We start from the raw sequence: 18048 nt of genomic DNA, 5'->3' as shown, positions 1-18048 counted from the left end.
AATACTAAAATGGTAGAATATTTGGAAGTACACTATTGAGCACTTTAAACTGATGATATACTTCCCCCCTACAGCAAACCTTTTCATGATAATTTGGACAGAAAATCTGACTGGATGAAGTAACAGCTGTCATCTAAAAATGGAATTTCATACAGGAAAACCCATCTCAAATATGAGAATACCCTATCTTGCTTCACAATCCTGGCACATTGCCCCATCATCTACTCTACAGCCACCAAAGTGCTTATCCCTTTTTCATTTTTCCTCAACATTCCCTCACCATAGCCTATATTCATTCTTACCTTTTCTCTATTTTGCCTTTTTCCTTTTCCTCCCTCCACCCCTGCAAATATAATACATATGATTCAAACTTGAATTTATTCTAGTTGGTTGAAAAAATATGGAGTGTCTTATCTGTCCAAGCTATATCAAGGAGAACTCTGAGAAATTCAGTAAGATAATCCCTGCCCCCAAATAACTATACCATTTTGTGTGATAAACTGCCACATCTTAGTACACTATATCAGTATCATTAACTCTCAAACAAAGTTGACTAGAATTTGGCCTGTCAGAAAATGAACTTCCCCCTGTGAGTACAGAGGACTCTGGGACTTACAATAAGGAAAGCATGTCTCATAGGAACATGAAATTCTCATCTCTTAGAGTGTAAATCTTGCATTTCAGCTGAATAAGAAACCCAAGTTTTATTCCATAAAATATAGAGAAGTACCTAGATAACAGTATGAAATCTTACTTGGTCTGCCTCTGGTTGGCTCCCTACTCACAAATTCCATACAGATAGTGGATATTCTGAAAATATCCTCCCAAGTGCTTTATATAAAGTTTTAACATTTTTGTGATAAAAATATCGTGGTACAAGACAGCTCTCCCTGCAGTTACAAACATCAGTCTACTACCTTTTACTCCCAGGACCAGACCTTGATTTAAGCTATTAATTTGTGATGCAATTTTATACACTCCAACTTGCAGAAATAAGAAATTCACTTTACCAAATTTTCCTTTTTGTGGAGTCTACTCATATAGGGTTGGGAGTGTAAGAGCCAATCCTTGATCCCTTTGCACAAACCCTTCTCTTTTCTAATACCCAAAAGTCAACACAACTAATCCTCTGTATCTCCTACACTGTACCAGCCTGCGGTATAAGCTAGAAAGAGCAGAGAGAATATTCATTCAAATATTTGGCTCAGGGTAGACTGCTCAATAAGCTTTGTATTAATTCATTTATCAAATTAATACTTTTTTAAAAATTATCTGTAGGTTAAGAATTTAAACAGGCATTAAGTAAGTCACCTTAAAATGTGCCCAAGAGCCAGCTGAAAATATCTGTGAAATAAAAGAAATGGAAATTCTGTGTGAAAATACTTTCCAAACCTTAAGGTCCTATAGCAATGTTATTACTAAAATTATAATAGGGTGTTCAATCTGTTTACAGGATCAATTCTTTACAGGTTCCTAAAATGTTTTTATAGTTCTTCCTCTCCCACAGGCTATATCATTAGCCTCGATCATTTCTGGGTAAAAGAAAATAAATATTAACTGTAATGTTTTAAAAATAACTTCCAAGTATAGCTAAAGCTGTATTTTCAAGTAAATACAAAACTGAAGTACTTGATGCATAAACTTGTGCGCTGGGGTATTCTTTAATACCATGTTTGTATCCTTTTATCTCAACTCTTAAAGTAAGGCTTGTGTTTACAACATCACCAAACTGCTAGCAACATCCAACTGTACTGCACATGGCACATTCTGGTGGTGCAGTCCACTATCTTTTACTCTACTTCACAGAGCAGTCCATCAAAAAATGGCAGCAAATTCTGTTAAGTACTACAAAGACAAAACAAAGTTACATCACACACTTTATAGGCGAAAACTATCGGAGAGTTATTCAGGAATATGAGACTAAGATACTCCTTTTCTGGTTTTATTTTCTTCTTCTTCTGGCGGTTGCTACTGTTTTAAACTACACTAGACAATTGATTTTGAATCATTCTAATTTGGTATTCACTCATTTATCAAACAGAAAAGCAACTACTTTTCTTATTTTTATTCAGTCTTCTTTTCATTCAACAAAAATTGTCTTCTATATACCAATCCAGCAACATAAACAAGATGCAAATGGTAAAAACAAGACAACAAAGATCCATATCACTTCAATAATTTGGTGCTTTTATAGTCTAGCAGGGGAGACAGGTAATACTTGCATGTTATGTACTAGGCCAAAAGTATAGACGGGGCCCTGTATTCCTTCTATTCCTAATCTAATATTTATAAACAGTATCTAATTATGAATATATACACAGAGCTCCTAGAATCAATAAGAAAAAACCCACAATCCAATAGGAAATGGGCAAAGGATATAAACCATTGGTTGACAGAAAAGGAAATACAAATGACTTCTAAACATATAAAAAGATGCTCAATCTCACTTAAAACAACAGAATTGATACTTTAAAGAGTATCAGTATACCATTTTCACCTATGGCAGTTTGACAACCAAAAAGTATGACAAAATACTCTTTGGGGAAGCATGGGAAACTAGAGCTGTCAGACATTGCTGCTGGGCATATAAATTGGTACAAGCTCTAAGGAAAATTGTCAACATCTATCAAAATTTTAAATACTTATACTTTTTGATCCAGCTAATTTTTTTCTTTTTGGTCACTTCCATAATATTAAGCCCATCACTAAGGTTTTTTTGTCTCTGAGCTCTGTCACTGAGAACTCAGTATTTTTTTTTTTTTTTTTTTGAGACGGAGTTTCGCTCTTGTTACCCAAGCTGGAGTGCAATGGCGCGATCTCGGCTCACCGCAACCTCCGCCTCCTGGGTTCAGGCAATTCTCCTGCCTCAGCCTCCTGAGTAGCTGGGATTACAGGCACGCACCACCAAACCCAGTTAATTTTTTGTACTTTTTTTTAGTAGAGATGGGGTTTCACCATGTTGACCAGGATGGTCTTGATCTCTTGACCTTGTGATCCACCCGCCCCGGCTTCCCAAGGTGCTAGGATTACAGGCGTGAGCCATTGTGCCCAGCCCCCCAAGTATTTTTTTTTATTTCAGATATATTTTAGTTCTAAAATTTGTTTTTCTTATGCTTTTTATTTTTCTACTGACATATCTCTCAATTCACTTATAGCATTTTTTTACTTATCTTATAATTTACAGCGTTCACTTACCTCCTTAAGCACAGTCAAAGAGATCCTTTAAAGATCCTGTCTAATAATTCCAACATCCGGATCATCCTAGGGTTGCCATTTGTTTTCCTTGAGACTGTTTAACATTTTTCTAGTTCTTTGTATATCAAGTCATTTTGGGTTTTATTCTGAACATTGTGTATGTTATTCAGTATATGCCTTGAGTTCTAGTTGTAAACCAAAAAGTAACTGAGGCAGATCTCAGAGGTTTATTTTGCCAAGGCTGAGGGCACACCGGTGACTAAGAAACACAAGTCAAAGTAGAATCTGTAACCTGAACTTTTTCCAAAGAGGGTTTTGAAACTTCAATATTTAAAGAGAAAAGGGCAAGCATGAGGGGAAGAAAAAAAGGAGTGGGTGAGCAAGTAGGAAAATCGTTACATCCTTATGAGGCTCTGCTTGTCCAGTGATTACATATGAAAAGAAGGGAGTAAGGGAAAAGTCAATTATGCATTCTTCTCAGGCATAATTGAAAAGAAAATCTTTTTCAAAAGATGAGAAATCTAAATCTAGATTTTACACAAGATAAAATAAACATGTAAAAGTATAGTTATTTGGGATTAAAGGAATGCAGTTTTTGCTAGTGACTCAACTCCCAAGCTTCACTTTCCCTTTGGCATAGTGAGTTTGGTGTCCCAAGATTCTATTTTTCTTTCACATATTCCTTAAGAAAAAACACTTAAGCAGGCAATTAACTTAGACTTGTATCAGAGGCTTTGTCTCACTTTTTGTGAGTGGTAACTTAAATCCCAGTTCATTTCTTTAAGACTCTGAGTTTCTGTTGAGCACATGTGATTCAGAAGTGAGCTTGAGACTTGGGTGGAATTCATACACAGAAATAGAGGATTCCTCCTTGTGACTGTATTCCCTCCAGAACTCCCCCTTCTCTCATTAGGTATGGCTGTTGCATGGTCTTTTCTCTGATTCTTCCAGCTGGAAAGATGGCGGTGAGCTTTTATTATAGTTTTAACTATTCATGCTATACCACTTTGACTGTGGCCTACCCTCAGGACAACCCCCACCTCCCACACACAAAGGAACTCTCACCCATGTGCTACTTGTCTTCAAATTCTGTCTCCCTTCCACAAATGTCTTTTTCTCTTCAGAATCCTCAGGTAGTTTTTTACATTTTCTCCAGAAATGTATAGTTACCATCAGGATGGCAGATACTTTGTAGAAAGCGTACATCATCATACAAACTACTTTTGTTTGAAACATAAAAACATATTGCCATGCAAAAAATTACATTAATATAATTTAAAAAATATGTGGCAGTGGCCAGTTTCTTAAACTGGGCAATGTTTACATGAACATGTGTTTTAGAATTACTTCTTATGTTTTTTTAATGTCCTTTTCAGCACTTTTTTTCCTGTTCTCTTGCCTGGGCTGAGTAATTTTTTTTTAATGAGGTATCAGCCCTTCATAAAAGCCTTCGCCAAACCTTCATTCCTTATTTAACTTACCTTGCTGATAATATTGTTATAAAAAAATACATTTACAGTATTTCAGTAAGTAGATGGGAAAACTGAATACACACATAATCCCTTGAACTGTAAAAGTAAATACTTTCTAAAAAAAAAATCTAACATGGGCAAGGATAACCTAATAAAGTGTTTTAAAGTGGATCAAGTAAACAATCCTCTGCAGTATTTCAAGACAGCAGAGAACACAGGCTTTGGATTGAGATCTTGGTTCAATTTCTGGCTCTATCTCTTATTAGCTGTGTGACCTTGGGTAAGTTACATCAGCTCTGTGAACTTATGCCCTCATTTCAAAATGGAGAAAATAATAGTACCTACCTCACAGGATACTGAGTGGACTAATTAGGTAATGAATGCAAATCATTAAGCATAGTGCCAGGCACCTATAAAATGTTCAGTGAAGTTATAGTAGCAATAGTTTCCTCTGAATTCCAAAGGACCTATTCTATGCCCTATTTACTCAACTACTAATCTTTATTGGACATACCTCTACAAAAAGAAATCGGAAGGTTCCTTTACTTCCAAGAATGAATGACTTACAGATTTAAATGACTCTCTTAAAAAAAGAAAGAAAAATTTTAGTTTAAAGGCGCCCTCTAGTGATATGTTACGTGCAAGTACCTGGCATCTACAAAAGATAAAACCTCTTCATGAAATGTCACTACCCTGAAGTCAGCTGGTTGAGATGAATACAGTATGGGGAGCACTACCACACATCTTTTAGGAGGTTACCTATGTGCAAGAGCTGAAAGGTGCTGTTGTTTGTTTGTTGTCTTTTATAACTTTCTTCACCATATGACCTAGGATATTTATTCCTACAGCACTGACTTTAAAATCCCTTCTCTTAAAACTGGGCCACTTTCTAGTTTGCTTTAAACAAACATGGCAAAGTATTTATTCTTCTTTACATAACAAATACAATGGCCGGGCTCGGTGGCTCACGCCGGTAATAGCACTTTGGGAGGCCAAGGCAGGTGGATCACCTGAGATCAGCAGTTCGAGACCAGCTTGACGACATGGTGAAATCCCATCTCTACTAAAAATGCAAAAATTAGCAGGGAGTGGTGGTGAGTGCCTGTAATTCCAGTTACTTGGGAGGCTGAGACAGGAGAATCACTTGAATCCGGGAAGCAGAGGTTGCAGTGGGCCAAGACTGCGCCATTGCCTGGGCGACAAGAGTGAAACTTCGTCTTAAAGAGCACCAATGATGTACCAGGCAATGAGGGTACAATAAACTTACTACACAATTATTATATAATTACAAATGTGCAAAATGCCGTAAGAAGACTGCCATGAGCACACAGTAGGAGATTGGTCTAGTATGGGGGTAGGAGGCAGGAAGGCTTTCTTGAGAATAAAATACTTAAAGCCTTGAGGGGTAAGTAGATAGTAACGGAAAGAAGAAAAGGAGTACCATACAAAGATAATAGTAAATGTAAAGGCCTGGAGATGACAAGGTACACGCGGCATTTGAGAAATCAAAGAAATGATCCTATGCACGGAGCTCAAAGGAGAGATTGTGCAAGGTGAGGCTAGTGAAGTAGGCAGGGACTTAATAAGAAGTTTGAATTTCATCCTAAAAACAATGGGAACCGATGGGAGAGTTTAGAGCAATACAGCAATTATCTGATTTACATTTTCAAAAGTTCCCTTGGCTGCAGCACAGAAAATGGATTTGAGGGAATTGGGGCAGAATGAATCCCCAGACCAGCTGTAGTAATATAGGTGCGACAAGGGAGGTGACAACAGAGACAAAAAGAAGTGGAAAATATTCAAAAGGTTAGATGGACTAAGGAAACTGTTGGGAGTAGTGGTCCCGGTAAACTGCATTTTTTCCACTAGGCACAGCTGGTGGTATCCGTTAGGAAGAAGGTAGAGAAAATGAGCCGTTTAGGAATCTAGCGTTTTCCTCTTAAAAAGACTTGTTTGGCTACAAAGTGTAACATTTTAACTGAATGCTCAACCAGCACTGAAGCGGAGACATGAGGCACTGCCTTTCACTCAAGAGAGCCGCAAAATGTCCTTTTCAGACTTTTATCACAGTGACCCACTCGCACCGCGCCTTTACCTTGCCTCTGCCTGGAACGTCCTTAACTCCCTCCTGCCGCAAATTTCACCAGATTTTTGTTTTCTAATCCAGTCTCAAGGAAGACTTCCCGGCATCTCCCAGCCTACCGATCCTCCCGTCAATCTCGCCCACCACACTGAGTTCAGATAGCACGGTTTGAACTCATCTTTTTGTGTCTGTGTCCTGCACAGCGCCAACCCATCACTAAGCGCGCCACAAACTCAGCCCAATCTTAACGCCAAGTCTCTCCTAAAGACCGTCAGCGACGCCGGAAGTGACGCGCTCTCGGGCACAATGTGCTTCCGGTTTCCAAAGCCGTAGGAAGGCTGGCTTCTCTGGCTCACTAACTCGCCTGCTCTGGGGGATTCGTGCGCGGTAAGAAGCTGCGCGGTAGCGCAGTGAGGTGAGGTTCTCTACCATGAAAGCCACAGGGTCTCATCGTTCGTTCCCTCTGACCTGGCGGAACTTGTGTGTGAAGCTGGGAGGACACAGGGCCTGGCTGCTGGGTCCCTGAGCTGGCTGGAGCGTGGGATGCGCCGCCTGTCTAGGGGCGCTGGCCTCAGCTGTTGGGCTCGGGCGGGCGGGGACTGCGCGCCCAGACTCCCTGGGATCCGCACGCGAGTGGGCCGTTCGGCTCTCCCACTTCACCCTCTTGATAACTCTCAGCCTCCCCCTTCCCATGTATTCAAGGGAAGGATGATGCACTTCATTTTGAACAGCCTCGGTCCCCACTGTGACAGTCGCAGGAACTTCAGCGAAGAGTGCGCTCGGAAAGTGGGGTGAACCGTCTCACAACAATTCATTAGGTCCACCCTTCAGCTTCCACCCTTGGAGGAGATCTTTCTGTTGCCAGGAGCTGAGACTTGAAGGGGGATTGCGCAGGGATGACGGTCTTAAAAAGTGGCTTAGGCCGGGCGCGGTAGCTCGTGCCTGTAATCCCAGAGAGGCCGAGGCGGGCGGATCTCCTGAGCTCAGGAGTTCGAGACCACCCTGGGCAACATGGTGAAATCCCGGTCGTTACTAAAATACAAAAAATTAGCTGGGTGTGGTGGCACGTGCCTATAATCCCATCTACTCGGGAGGCTGAGGCCAGAGAATCGCTTGAGCCCCGGAGGCAGAGGTTGCAGTGAGCTTAGATCGCCCACTGCACTCCAGTTTGGGGTACTTGGGCTACAGAGTGAGACACCATCTCAACAATGACAACAACAAAAAAGGTGGTGGCTTAATACAGCCATGCTTCCCTTAGCAGCTGGGATGGTTCTGAAAAAGGTTGGGCCGTTTCGTGCTTGTGCAAACATATTGTACTTAACACGAACCTACACGCTTGGGCTGTATGTGATAGCTTGTTGCTTCTAGACTACAAACCTGTACAGCATGACTCCACTGAATACTGTAGGCAGTACTATAAAAGGATGTGTGTATCTAAACAGAAAATATACTGTAAAAATATGATATAAAAGAGAGTGTGGTACACCTGAATAGGGCACTTACTACGCATGGAGCTTGCAGGGCTGTCGGTATCTATGGGTCAGTCAGTGAGTGGTGTGTGAGTGTGAAGGCCTAGGATACTACTGTACACTACTCTAGACTTTATAAATGCTGTGTGCTTAGTCTAATCTGTTTATTTAAAAATGTTTAAAAACCTTAGCTTACTGTGCCAAACTTTTAAATGAATTTTAACTTCTTCACTCTTGTAATAACAGCTTAAATAAAACGTGAATATGTTGCATGGCTATCAAAATATTTTTTTATTCCCTTATATTATTATATAGATTTTTCCTGTTAAAATTATTTTTGTTGTTAAAAACTAAGGCACACACATTATGCCTACACCAGGTCAGTATCATCAGTATCACTCTTCTTCCTCCACATCTTGCCCTACTGGGAGGTTTTCAGGAGCAGTAACATGAATGGAGCTGTCATGTTTTATGATAACTGCCTTTTTCCGGGATACTTATAAATATCAAGTATTACATACAGTACATCATTGTAAGCACTATGCTTGTATATGACTGGCAGGCCAGTGGGTTTGTTTACACCAGCATCACCACAGACATGAGTAATGTGCTATACTATGAATTATGAGGTCTACAAAATCACTAGGCAATAGGAATTTTTCAGCTCCATTATAATCATCTGAGACCACTAACATGTGCAGTCACTGTTGACCTAAATGTTATGTAGTGTGTGATTGTAGTTGATGAATCTTTGATTATGGCTGAATGTTCTCATTCATTGCAGGCAAAAAAATACCCTCCAAATTACTAGGTAGTATGTAAAGTAACCAAAACTTTGTTCAGTTTTGTGTTGGAGCTAAATAGTTAATGCTAGAATAAATTACTTCTTTATGTATGTTCTCTAAATTGAAAAGTATTTCTGAATATTATAGCATAAGTATTAAGGGTGTAAAAACACGATACAGATTTTGTGTGAAAGGTATCTTATGATTCGGATCATAATTTAAATAGAATTGAAGATGATGTGAAATCACTGGGCTGAAAGTAGCTTATACCTTGATTAGTAAGAAAGGAAGCCCAGTATCATCCTGTGATGATAAACACTTTTATATGTTTTACTTATAATTCTGCCAGGAAATTTCAGCAAACTTCATATTAAAGGACATAATTTCTGTATACTTAGTAATCTGCTATGCAAATTGTTGCATTGAAGTGGCAGACTAAGCAAGAAGACTGGTAGAAAATAGCTGTGGGACTTGGAGATAGGAAAATAAACAGCCAGGAAAACTGCAGAATTTGGAAGGAATAATTGCATTCATTGTATTAGTGTCTGATTTATATTTTATGAAATAATTTGGTTTAAGATAATTTTTTAATTTAAGAAAAGCACACTTTTCTTTTTTAACTGGTGGGGCAGCTTTTCTGGTAAGTGGTAGATTTATATTAGAAGCATATCTATGCAGTGTATTACAGCATTAAATATGTATATGGATATCTAACTGAAGTAAAAAGGGTTTTAATAATTAAAAGTTTAACATATGGACATATTTAGTGGAGATCTAGTAATATAGCATGTCGCTTTAGTTGTGTTGTTTTGTTATTGATGACTAACCATCCATCTTTGTCTTAAAAATTGATACAGTACCTCTGATGAAATTATGACCAGGTGGGCACGAGTTAATACCACATATAACAAAAAACCCTTGCCTGCAACATCATGGGAGGACATGAAGAAGGAATCCTTTGAGGGAACAAGCCAAAACCTACCAAAGCATAAACGACTTGAAGCCAGTAGGCTATCCCTTAAAAATTATGCACCCCAAGCAAAACATAAAAAGAACAAAAAGAAAAAAGAGTACTTAAATGAAGATGTGAATGGATTCATGGAATACCTAAGACAGAATTCACAGATGGTTCACAATGGGCAAATTATAGCAACAGACAGTAAGGAAGTAAGGGAAGAAATTGCAGTTGCTTTAAAGAAAGACAGTCGACGGGAAGGAAGAAGATTAAAAAGACAAGCAGCAAAGAAAAATGCAATGGTGAGAGCATACCTTGTTATTTATTTAGCTAGAAACTATTCTTATACTAACATACGTATATATCATAGCAGGGTCTGGTTACTGTTATGTCCCAGATTTGTAAAGCATCGTTTTAAGGACTAGTACTATTTTAGCATATATATGGCTAGGCACATGATGTACGGGTTAATTATCACAACACCACAATAAAGGTGATGGCATTATTCCCATATTATGGATGGCAAACACTGAAGTGCAGACAGATTAAATAACTTGTGAAAGCCACTTAACTAGTAGCAGAGATGAAATTCAAACCCAGCCTGTCTGACTTCAAAACCTATGTTGTAAACCAGATGTGGTAGCCTATATCTATAATCCCAGCACTTTGGGAGGCTGAAAAGTAGGAGGATCATTCGAGCCCCGGAGTTAAAAGACCAGCCTGGGCAACATAGGGAGACCTCCTCTCTACCAAAAGAAAAAAAAATCAGCCAGGTGTGGTGGTACATACCTGTGATCCCAGCTATTTTGGAGGCTGAGGCAGGAGGATTGGGCCTGGGAGGTCGATGCCGCAGTGAACCATGGTCAACCGCTGCATTTCAATCTGGGTGACAAAACGAGAGTTTGTTTTCCAAAAATATCAAAACCTCTCCTTGCCTTCCAGTAGCCCCTTTTTCAAATTACCATTGAGAAAATGTCAAAATTATGAAGAAGGTAAAGTACAATACAGCAGATTAAATGTGTGGGAGTCCCTATTACTTGGAAAGGATATTCTTGGTCTTTATGAAATACTGAGGCTCTGGAAAGAGATACACAGGAGTCACACTAGTTAGGGCATAGTAATAGCAGAATTAAAAGTCCTTGAGACTCCCTTGTCATTGCCCTCTCTCCCCGATGTTACATTCAAAGGAATGCTGGAGGCAGCAGATTTCTTCTGTAATGCCTAGCTCTAGATTTTAAAGTATGTCAGGCACAGGGGATAAAATGCTTGGTATAATTATTTCCTTGGGAAGTGAGCTTCCCAAGTCTCCTAGCATGACACTTCATATGAATGAGGACTTGTTGCCAGTTATTATTTTTTTATTAGTATTAATATATGTAGAGCACTGTTTGCACCAATGCAGGCTTGAAATGTTAACAGCCTCTATAAATGTGTCTTTTGGCTGTTTGCAACATTATTCTATGCATTGTTATATTTAAAGATAATTATTTACAAATAATACTAATGAAACATTCCTTATGGATAAATTTGCATAGAAAAAATAACATTTCTATTGGTATCAGAATAGAGTTTTGTCTGTTTTAAAATATTTTAAGTCATTTTAATTTAATTCAGTTGACATATGGTGAATTACATACCATTTGAAAATGTTTACTGTTAATGACCTCTTAAGAAAAGCATTATGTTTGTAATTAAGTGGGGAAGAATGTTGTTTTTTAAAAAGGGGAGTGCTATATGAATAGTATATGGCTTGTTATGACCTATTGTTAATTTGCTTTCTTGCTATTTTTTAATACCTTACACTAAACATCAGTCCTTAAATGCTAATAAATTGATTATGCTATAGAAATTTACAGTCACAATCCCATCTACATTAAACTTAAGGACCATTCAAAAATTTTGCATTAGGTGATGATTAGGTTTTAAAGGAGAAGGCAGTGAACTAAGGCAGTGGTCTCAGCTTAGTAGAGACCACTTTGACTTCAAGAAGCCAAGACTTCCCATGGTGGTAATGCAGGTTTTAGCAGTAGCTTTTCCTGCATTTGTATAAGAAATGCAGCCTCTTTGTTTGGACCAGCTCATTCTAAATGTACAAGTTACTGAAGAATTTAAAGGGACTGATTCTTTTTCAATATTTTATTAAGTAGGAAGAAAAGAAAGGACAGAGTTATAAAATAAATGTTTTATTTTACCTATTGAATTTGCTTTTTAAAAAAAAACCTGTGTTTATTTTGAAAAACATAATTAAATGACTATTTATTATCCAAGAAAGATGTCTTTTTCTAGTTTAAATAAAATAGTTTAAATAGCTGCCATATTTGTTTATGATTGATGTTCTCATTTATTGCAGCAAAAAAATTCTTCAAATTTCTGTAAATAACCATTACTCAGTTTATGTTGGAGCCAAGTAATTCATCTCAGAATAAATTACTCATTTAAAATGTATTGTGTATATATTCTAAAAATGAAACCTATTTCTGAATATTAAAGAATGTGTATGGCTGGTTGCAGTGGCTCACGCCTGTAATCACAGCACTTTGGAAGACCGAGGTGGGAGGATCACGAGTTCAGGAGATCAGGACCATCCTGGCCAACATGGTGAAACCCTGTCTCTACTAAAAATACAAAACTTAGCTGGGCATGGTGCCACGTGCTTGTAATTCCAGCTACTTGGGAGGCTAAGGCAATTGAATCACTTGAACCCGGGAGGCAGAGGTTGCAGTGAGCCGATATCGCACCACTGCACTCCAAGCCTAGCAAGAGAGCAAGACTCCGTCTCAAAAGAAAAAAAAATAAAAGAATGTGTATTTAGGGTACAAAAACAAGGATATACTTTTTTGCTATAAAATATATCTTATGGTTTGAATCATAATTTGAATGGAAACATTTGACCCAAATTCATTCAATTATGTGAACTTTAAAAGAAATATTTTTAAGAATTTTACAAGTACATAATAATTACACACAAACACAAATTTTGAGTGATAATTTTTATAGCCACTGTCCATCTCCTATAGAAAACTTCATTTTTCTGCTGTGGACATTCCAGTTAATCAAATGAATAGTCCATATTTGCTCAATTCATTTAAGCAATTGCGTTCCACAAAGCCACATATAACATTGTTCCTGAGATTGATAGATTTATTGGTTAAGGTTTTCAAAAGCAATAAAACCCTCTGATGGAAAGGACATCTCTTATTGTTTAGGAATGTATGAAACACTTTTTCCTATAAATAAAATATTGAAATTTCAGAAAAAGAGCTAAATAAGGTGAGAAATGTTTTAAATATGTTTTTGATAATAAGAATTAATAAAGTCACTGGTATAGCTTTGCAGTGTGGCAACCCACATTTTGTTTTTCCAGGTGTGTTTCCATTGTAGAAAACCTGGTCATGGAATTGCAGATTGCCCTGCCGCCCTTGAAAATCAAGATATGGGCACTGGAATATGTTACAGGTGTGGGTCCACAGAGCACGAAATAACCAAGTGTAAGGCTAAAGTAGACCCAGCTCTTGGTATGTTTTTCAGTTTTTTGTTTGGTTGGTGGGAAAAGCCAATAAATAGCACCCTGGGTATTTTTTTGTTAACAAAGTTTGTTATGAATGTGCCACTTAGTATTTGAAAATCATATGAGATTAAATTTTAAGTTATGTAAAAATATTTTTTATTCAGAGTATTTTAAAATAATGTGAATTTTTATGATTTGCCATATGTATTGTCAGCTTAATAGGAACTGTTGATTTTTATAGGTGAATTTCCTTTCGCAAAATGTTTTGTTTGTGGAGAAATGGGGCACCTGTCTAGAGCTTGTCCTGATAATCCCAAAGGACTCTATGCTGATGGTAAGTACTGTTACCCTCGTATAGCAGAAATGGTGGTCATGGTGCAGTTGTGATTTAATTTACACTCAATCAGTTCTTGAATAAATTCTTGAATAAATTGCAACGCCTTGAGATTTCATTATTTGTATCACATGCTGTTATATGTACTGGGCTTTTTGTGCAGTTTGTGAGACTATGTTATACATTTCTACTTTTAGATATAATAGAAGCAGAGGGATTATATCTCAAGCTAATATAAGATTTTTTAAATCATGTTATATATTTAACCTCAGACAGCATAGTGTTTTGGTGGAAGGGCAGGTACACATGACTTAATATTGCAGTAATGTTTGCTTCTGAATTTTTTTCTTATTTTTCTGGCGTGGGATTATGTGGCTTTTTTCTCTTTAACTCAGGTAATTAAGGTTCACACAGTAAAGTCTGTATGGTCTACAGCTTTAAGGAGGAGGTTGTTATCTCTTAATGTGATGGCTGGTGCCATGAGGCCCTAGATGTTTCTTGTGTCATGTCCTGAGTTTCCCCTGGAGAAGTCCAGTGAAAAAGTTTACTTTTGGAGTCTGTCAGACTTGGGTTATAGCCCCAGCACTGCCACTCACTAGCTGGGGGACTTTGGTAAACTTACTAAACTCTTATCTCAGTTTCCTCACTTGTAGAATGGACATGATAAAACTGTATTTTATTGATCCTAAGATGCACAGTTTTTGAATTTTAATCTCTCTGAAATCAGAATGTATCTTACCATTGGTGATCACACATAACTGACAGCTGTTTTTCTGAGAGATATGTGCAATAATGATACATCTTATAATCAGTGGTATCTTAGAGTTGATGAATTAAAGAGTTATTATAACAATTAAAATATACTATTCAAGTGCTTCTTTTTCACTATGACATGTAAAGAGACCAAGGCCTGGAAAATGCTCAGGTACATTTTAGTTTTGAGCTGATGAAACTGGGTAGATAACATGACTAATGAGCAAAAATGACTTTCACTGGTCAACCAAAGAGACTAGATGTTTAAAAAAAGATTAATGCAGCAAGGAGAGTAGATCACATAGATGTGAAAATTTGGCCAGATTTGCCTGTGTGTGCTTTGATTTTATAATTTACAATCTTTTGTTTCCAATAAGGGGCTTTCTGTAACTTCTCTTAATTTAGAACACTTTGGAAGCAATAGAAACTTTGGATACATTTTTTTATGGTACATGTGATGTATATAGAATTAGTACTTTATTTTTAAGAGGTAAAGCATTGTTGGGGGGTAAAGTAGGGTGGGTTTCCAACTTTGCATTTTTTATATTAAAAATAAAGTCAAGATTTGAGGAAAAGAAAATTCGGCCAGATTTGTATCTGATTAGCTCAGTGTTCTAAGTCACTTAACATTTCGAGCATGATCACAATAGTGCTTGACCATTAAGCAATAGTGTTTGATCATTAAGTGAAAGATTTATTTTAGAAACTACATGTGTCATATTTCACAATCCTGAAATGTTGTTTAAAGTAGGCAGATGGGCATTTTTATAGGGATAGGGTACCTGGCTAATGAAAGGCACTGAAACAAAAATTAACTTTCTTTCATAAATGCTTACCCCCATCTGATCTGTACAGTTGAATAGTGGTTTCTAATCTGTTTCTGGGCCATTGACTGTTTGAGAATCTGACATACTATTCAGGAAAGTGCATCTGCTTACAACTTTTGTTTACAGGTCCAAGGATTCACAGACTCTTGACTGTCTAAGCATTGTTAAGATCCAGGCTTCTGTGCAATGGCTCTTGAACAAATGCCTTCCATCGTATCTCATTTCTCTTTCCTACTTTTCTCAAGGCCAGGTGCAAGAAGCAGTGGGTGGGTACAATTTAGTGCTCTGTGAGTGTCAAAGGAATGAATGAATTTTTAATAGGAATGGTGGCTCCTCCCTATGTTCCTGGTCCAGCTGCCTTTACAACTGGCAAGGAAGTGAGGATCCAGTAAGATGGGAAAGTGCTTTGAGATGTTAAAAATTCCGTGTAAGTATGAGATGGTATTCAGTATTCAGTGACTTTGCTCTTTCAATAGGTGGTGGTTGCAAACTTTGTGGCTCTGTGGAGCATTTAAAGAAAGATTGCCCGGAAAATCAGAATTCAGGTGAGATCTCTGGGCTTCTCCTTAGAAGGGGTGAGATTAGTATTCTGTGTTTTATTCTGCACTTGTTATTAATCACTCATTGAGGTACTAATGATTTTAAGACAACCTGTTTTCCTATTGTAGCAATGACTTAATCACTTCTCTGTTAGCAATAGACACACATAGTATTAAGTAACTGAGTAGTTGGGGAAAAAAGTGACCAATCAGCCTTAGAGGACCCTGACTTTATAAGACATCTTATTCACAAGCATTTATATTTGCTAACAAATGAATTTAATATAATAGAGCCAATTCTCTTACAGAAAAGTATGAATTCACTAAGAGAAAATAAAAAATATGAAATAATTTTCAATAGTCTTGTTATTGAGTGTCCCCATGTACTCTTTGCTTTGTATATACCTAAAAGATTCAGAGTTGATTGCAGAAACTACCAAAATATTAAAAATGTGTTGAATCTGGCTAGTTATTTTCTTCCTGATGAAATACCAGCCTTATTTATCAAAAACTTCAGAGATGTTCACTATACCTATGGCAGACTTTTGAGGAAGTGATGATTATTACATTAGTTTGCCTGGACTAGAATGATGAACTCCTATGGGTAAGAAAGCAAGAAGACAGTAGGATAGCCCAGCAGTGCTTGTTATAGAAAGAGCACATTTCTTTTTATTTCACGTAGTCACAACACTACACAAATAAGTCTGCTCATTCTTACTTCCTGTCCCTAACATTTAAATTTGAAAACCAAGAGTTCTTGTTTACAAGCTTGTCTAGAAGATAGTCTTTAGTACATTGTAGGCAGTGAGATTGAAATGATGAAGTGGAATTTGAATTCTCCCTCCTGGGAGGATTGCCACTTTCCAAATGACAAGACTGACAAGCAGATGTGGTATAATTTCACAGGTGGAATCTTGTGCATTTAAAACTGATGCTTCATAAGCCTTGCTGTTTACAGACTCTTGGAATTCATTGACTTTGTAATGATGAACTCTGGGAAAGAATGAAGGAGCTTTCTCATCAATTCATGCATTGCAAAGTAGTTGCTGCATTTCCCTAATTGGGATGAGAAATTGCCTGTGGTACTCTGAAATCAAGGGTTATAATCAATTACAGAATTTCTCACTTTCCTTTAGTGATGGAGTCTTCTCTCCTTGTGATTATTCATGTCAAAATGAGTTCCTTTCCAAAACCAATGACAATCTGAGTGGATGCATTTGATTACTGTTTTTCTCAGATTCTGACTTTTCTATTCCTTTACAGATCGAATGGTCACAGTTGGTCGCTGGGTAAAGGGAATGAGTGCAGATTATGAAGAAATTTTGGATGCACCTAAACTGCAAAAACCCAAAACAAAAATACCTAAAGTTGTTAATTTTTGATAACAACTAGCACTACCATTAGTTACCACCTCATTTTTACTTTCTAAACAGACCCATTTCACAAGTTAGAGTCGGGCTCCCTTGTGGCCAGGACTGCACTGTAGATAGCAGTATGATCTAACTGTGATCAAAAACCATTTTTTTTATTCTGTGCATCAAATAGTACTTCTACCACTGTTTGGAGAAAACTAAGAAGAGAATAAGATGGTTAAATGGATTCTCTTAAAGAATACATTTTAAGGGACAGAACTTAGGCATAACTAAGTGGATGTATACCTAATTGTAACAATCATCTTTTATAAAAGCAAAATTATGCATGAATGTGAAACACCCCTAAACAAAGGATACAAATGAACTTTTGGTGATACTGTTTTCTTGGCTCAAAGTATCAATGTATTATTATAACAGAAATGTACAAGTTGCTAGAAAGTCTGTCTTTTTAAAATATGGAATAAAAATGTGTTTTCTATTACTTGTTTTTCTGAATACCTGATTCTTGATTGAAATAGCCAGTATTTGTTAATATCCACCTAACATTCCCTTTGGAAACAAGATTCTTTATGACTCTTAGATGAGAATAAACATTTTTTGTTTTAGTTTTGACACAAAGGATTTTATGTAATCCTTTGACATAAAAGGATGACAAGTTACTAAAGTTAAAATTGAAATAACTCAATTTAACAGCAGCTCTTTTTGTCCTTGATTTTTGAGAGAGAAATTCTAGCTAAAATTCAGTTTTCATTACT

General features: G+C 37.2%; 1 protein-coding gene and 1 long non-coding RNA gene across 7 annotated transcripts in view; one reads left to right on the top strand and one right to left on the bottom strand.

The window, feature by feature from the left end:
* The window catches only part of LOC103791527 (uncharacterized), a 59201-nt gene extending 52188 nt beyond the window's left edge, over window positions 1-7013 (bottom strand). For all 3 annotated transcript variants that reach the window (XR_013532258.1, XR_013532259.1, XR_008479843.2), the window contains exon 1: window positions 6763-7013. This is a non-coding gene — a long non-coding RNA (uncharacterized LOC103791527). The remainder of the gene's footprint in view (window positions 1-6762) is intronic.
* A 40-nt stretch (window positions 7014-7053) lies between these two features.
* On the top strand, window positions 7054-17774 carry ZCCHC9 (zinc finger CCHC-type containing 9). 4 transcript variants are annotated; one of them, XM_008991881.4, is made up of 6 exons: window positions 7054-7137; window positions 9862-10261; window positions 13324-13474; window positions 13709-13801; window positions 15858-15926; window positions 17184-17774. In XM_008991881.4, the coding sequence occupies exons 2-6, from the start codon at window positions 9878-9880 to the stop codon at window positions 17300-17302; spliced, it is 816 nt and encodes a 271-aa protein (XP_008990129.1). In that variant the 5' UTR covers window positions 7054-7137; window positions 9862-9877; the 3' UTR covers window positions 17303-17774. The 4 variants fall into 4 exon arrangements, with proteins under 4 accessions (XP_008990129.1, XP_078221395.1, XP_002744881.1 ...); XM_078365269.1 differs by having other exon boundaries at window positions 7054-7165; window positions 9886-10261; XM_002744835.7 differs by having other exon boundaries at window positions 7054-7165.
* Window positions 17775-18048: the final 274 nt, after the last annotated feature.

This window comes from Callithrix jacchus, chromosome 2 (assembly GCF_049354715.1).
Source record: "Callithrix jacchus isolate 240 chromosome 2, calJac240_pri, whole genome shotgun sequence".
Lineage (NCBI taxonomy): Eukaryota > Metazoa > Chordata > Mammalia > Primates > Cebidae > Callithrix > Callithrix jacchus.
The sequence above is the reverse complement of the archived record's forward strand: the minus strand, read 5'-3'. Positions and strand labels throughout refer to the sequence as shown.

Coding starts and splice junctions, on each gene's coding strand:
- ZCCHC9 (XM_008991881.4), top strand. CDS start 9,878: ATGACCAGGTGGGCACGAGTTAATACCACATATAACAAAAAACCCTTG. Junction 10,262..13,323: donor CAGCAAAGAAAAATGCAATG/GTGAGAGCATAC, acceptor TTGTTTTTCCAG/GTGTGTTTCCATTGTAGAAA. Junction 13,475..13,708: donor TAAAGTAGACCCAGCTCTTG/GTATGTTTTTCA, acceptor TGATTTTTATAG/GTGAATTTCCTTTCGCAAAA.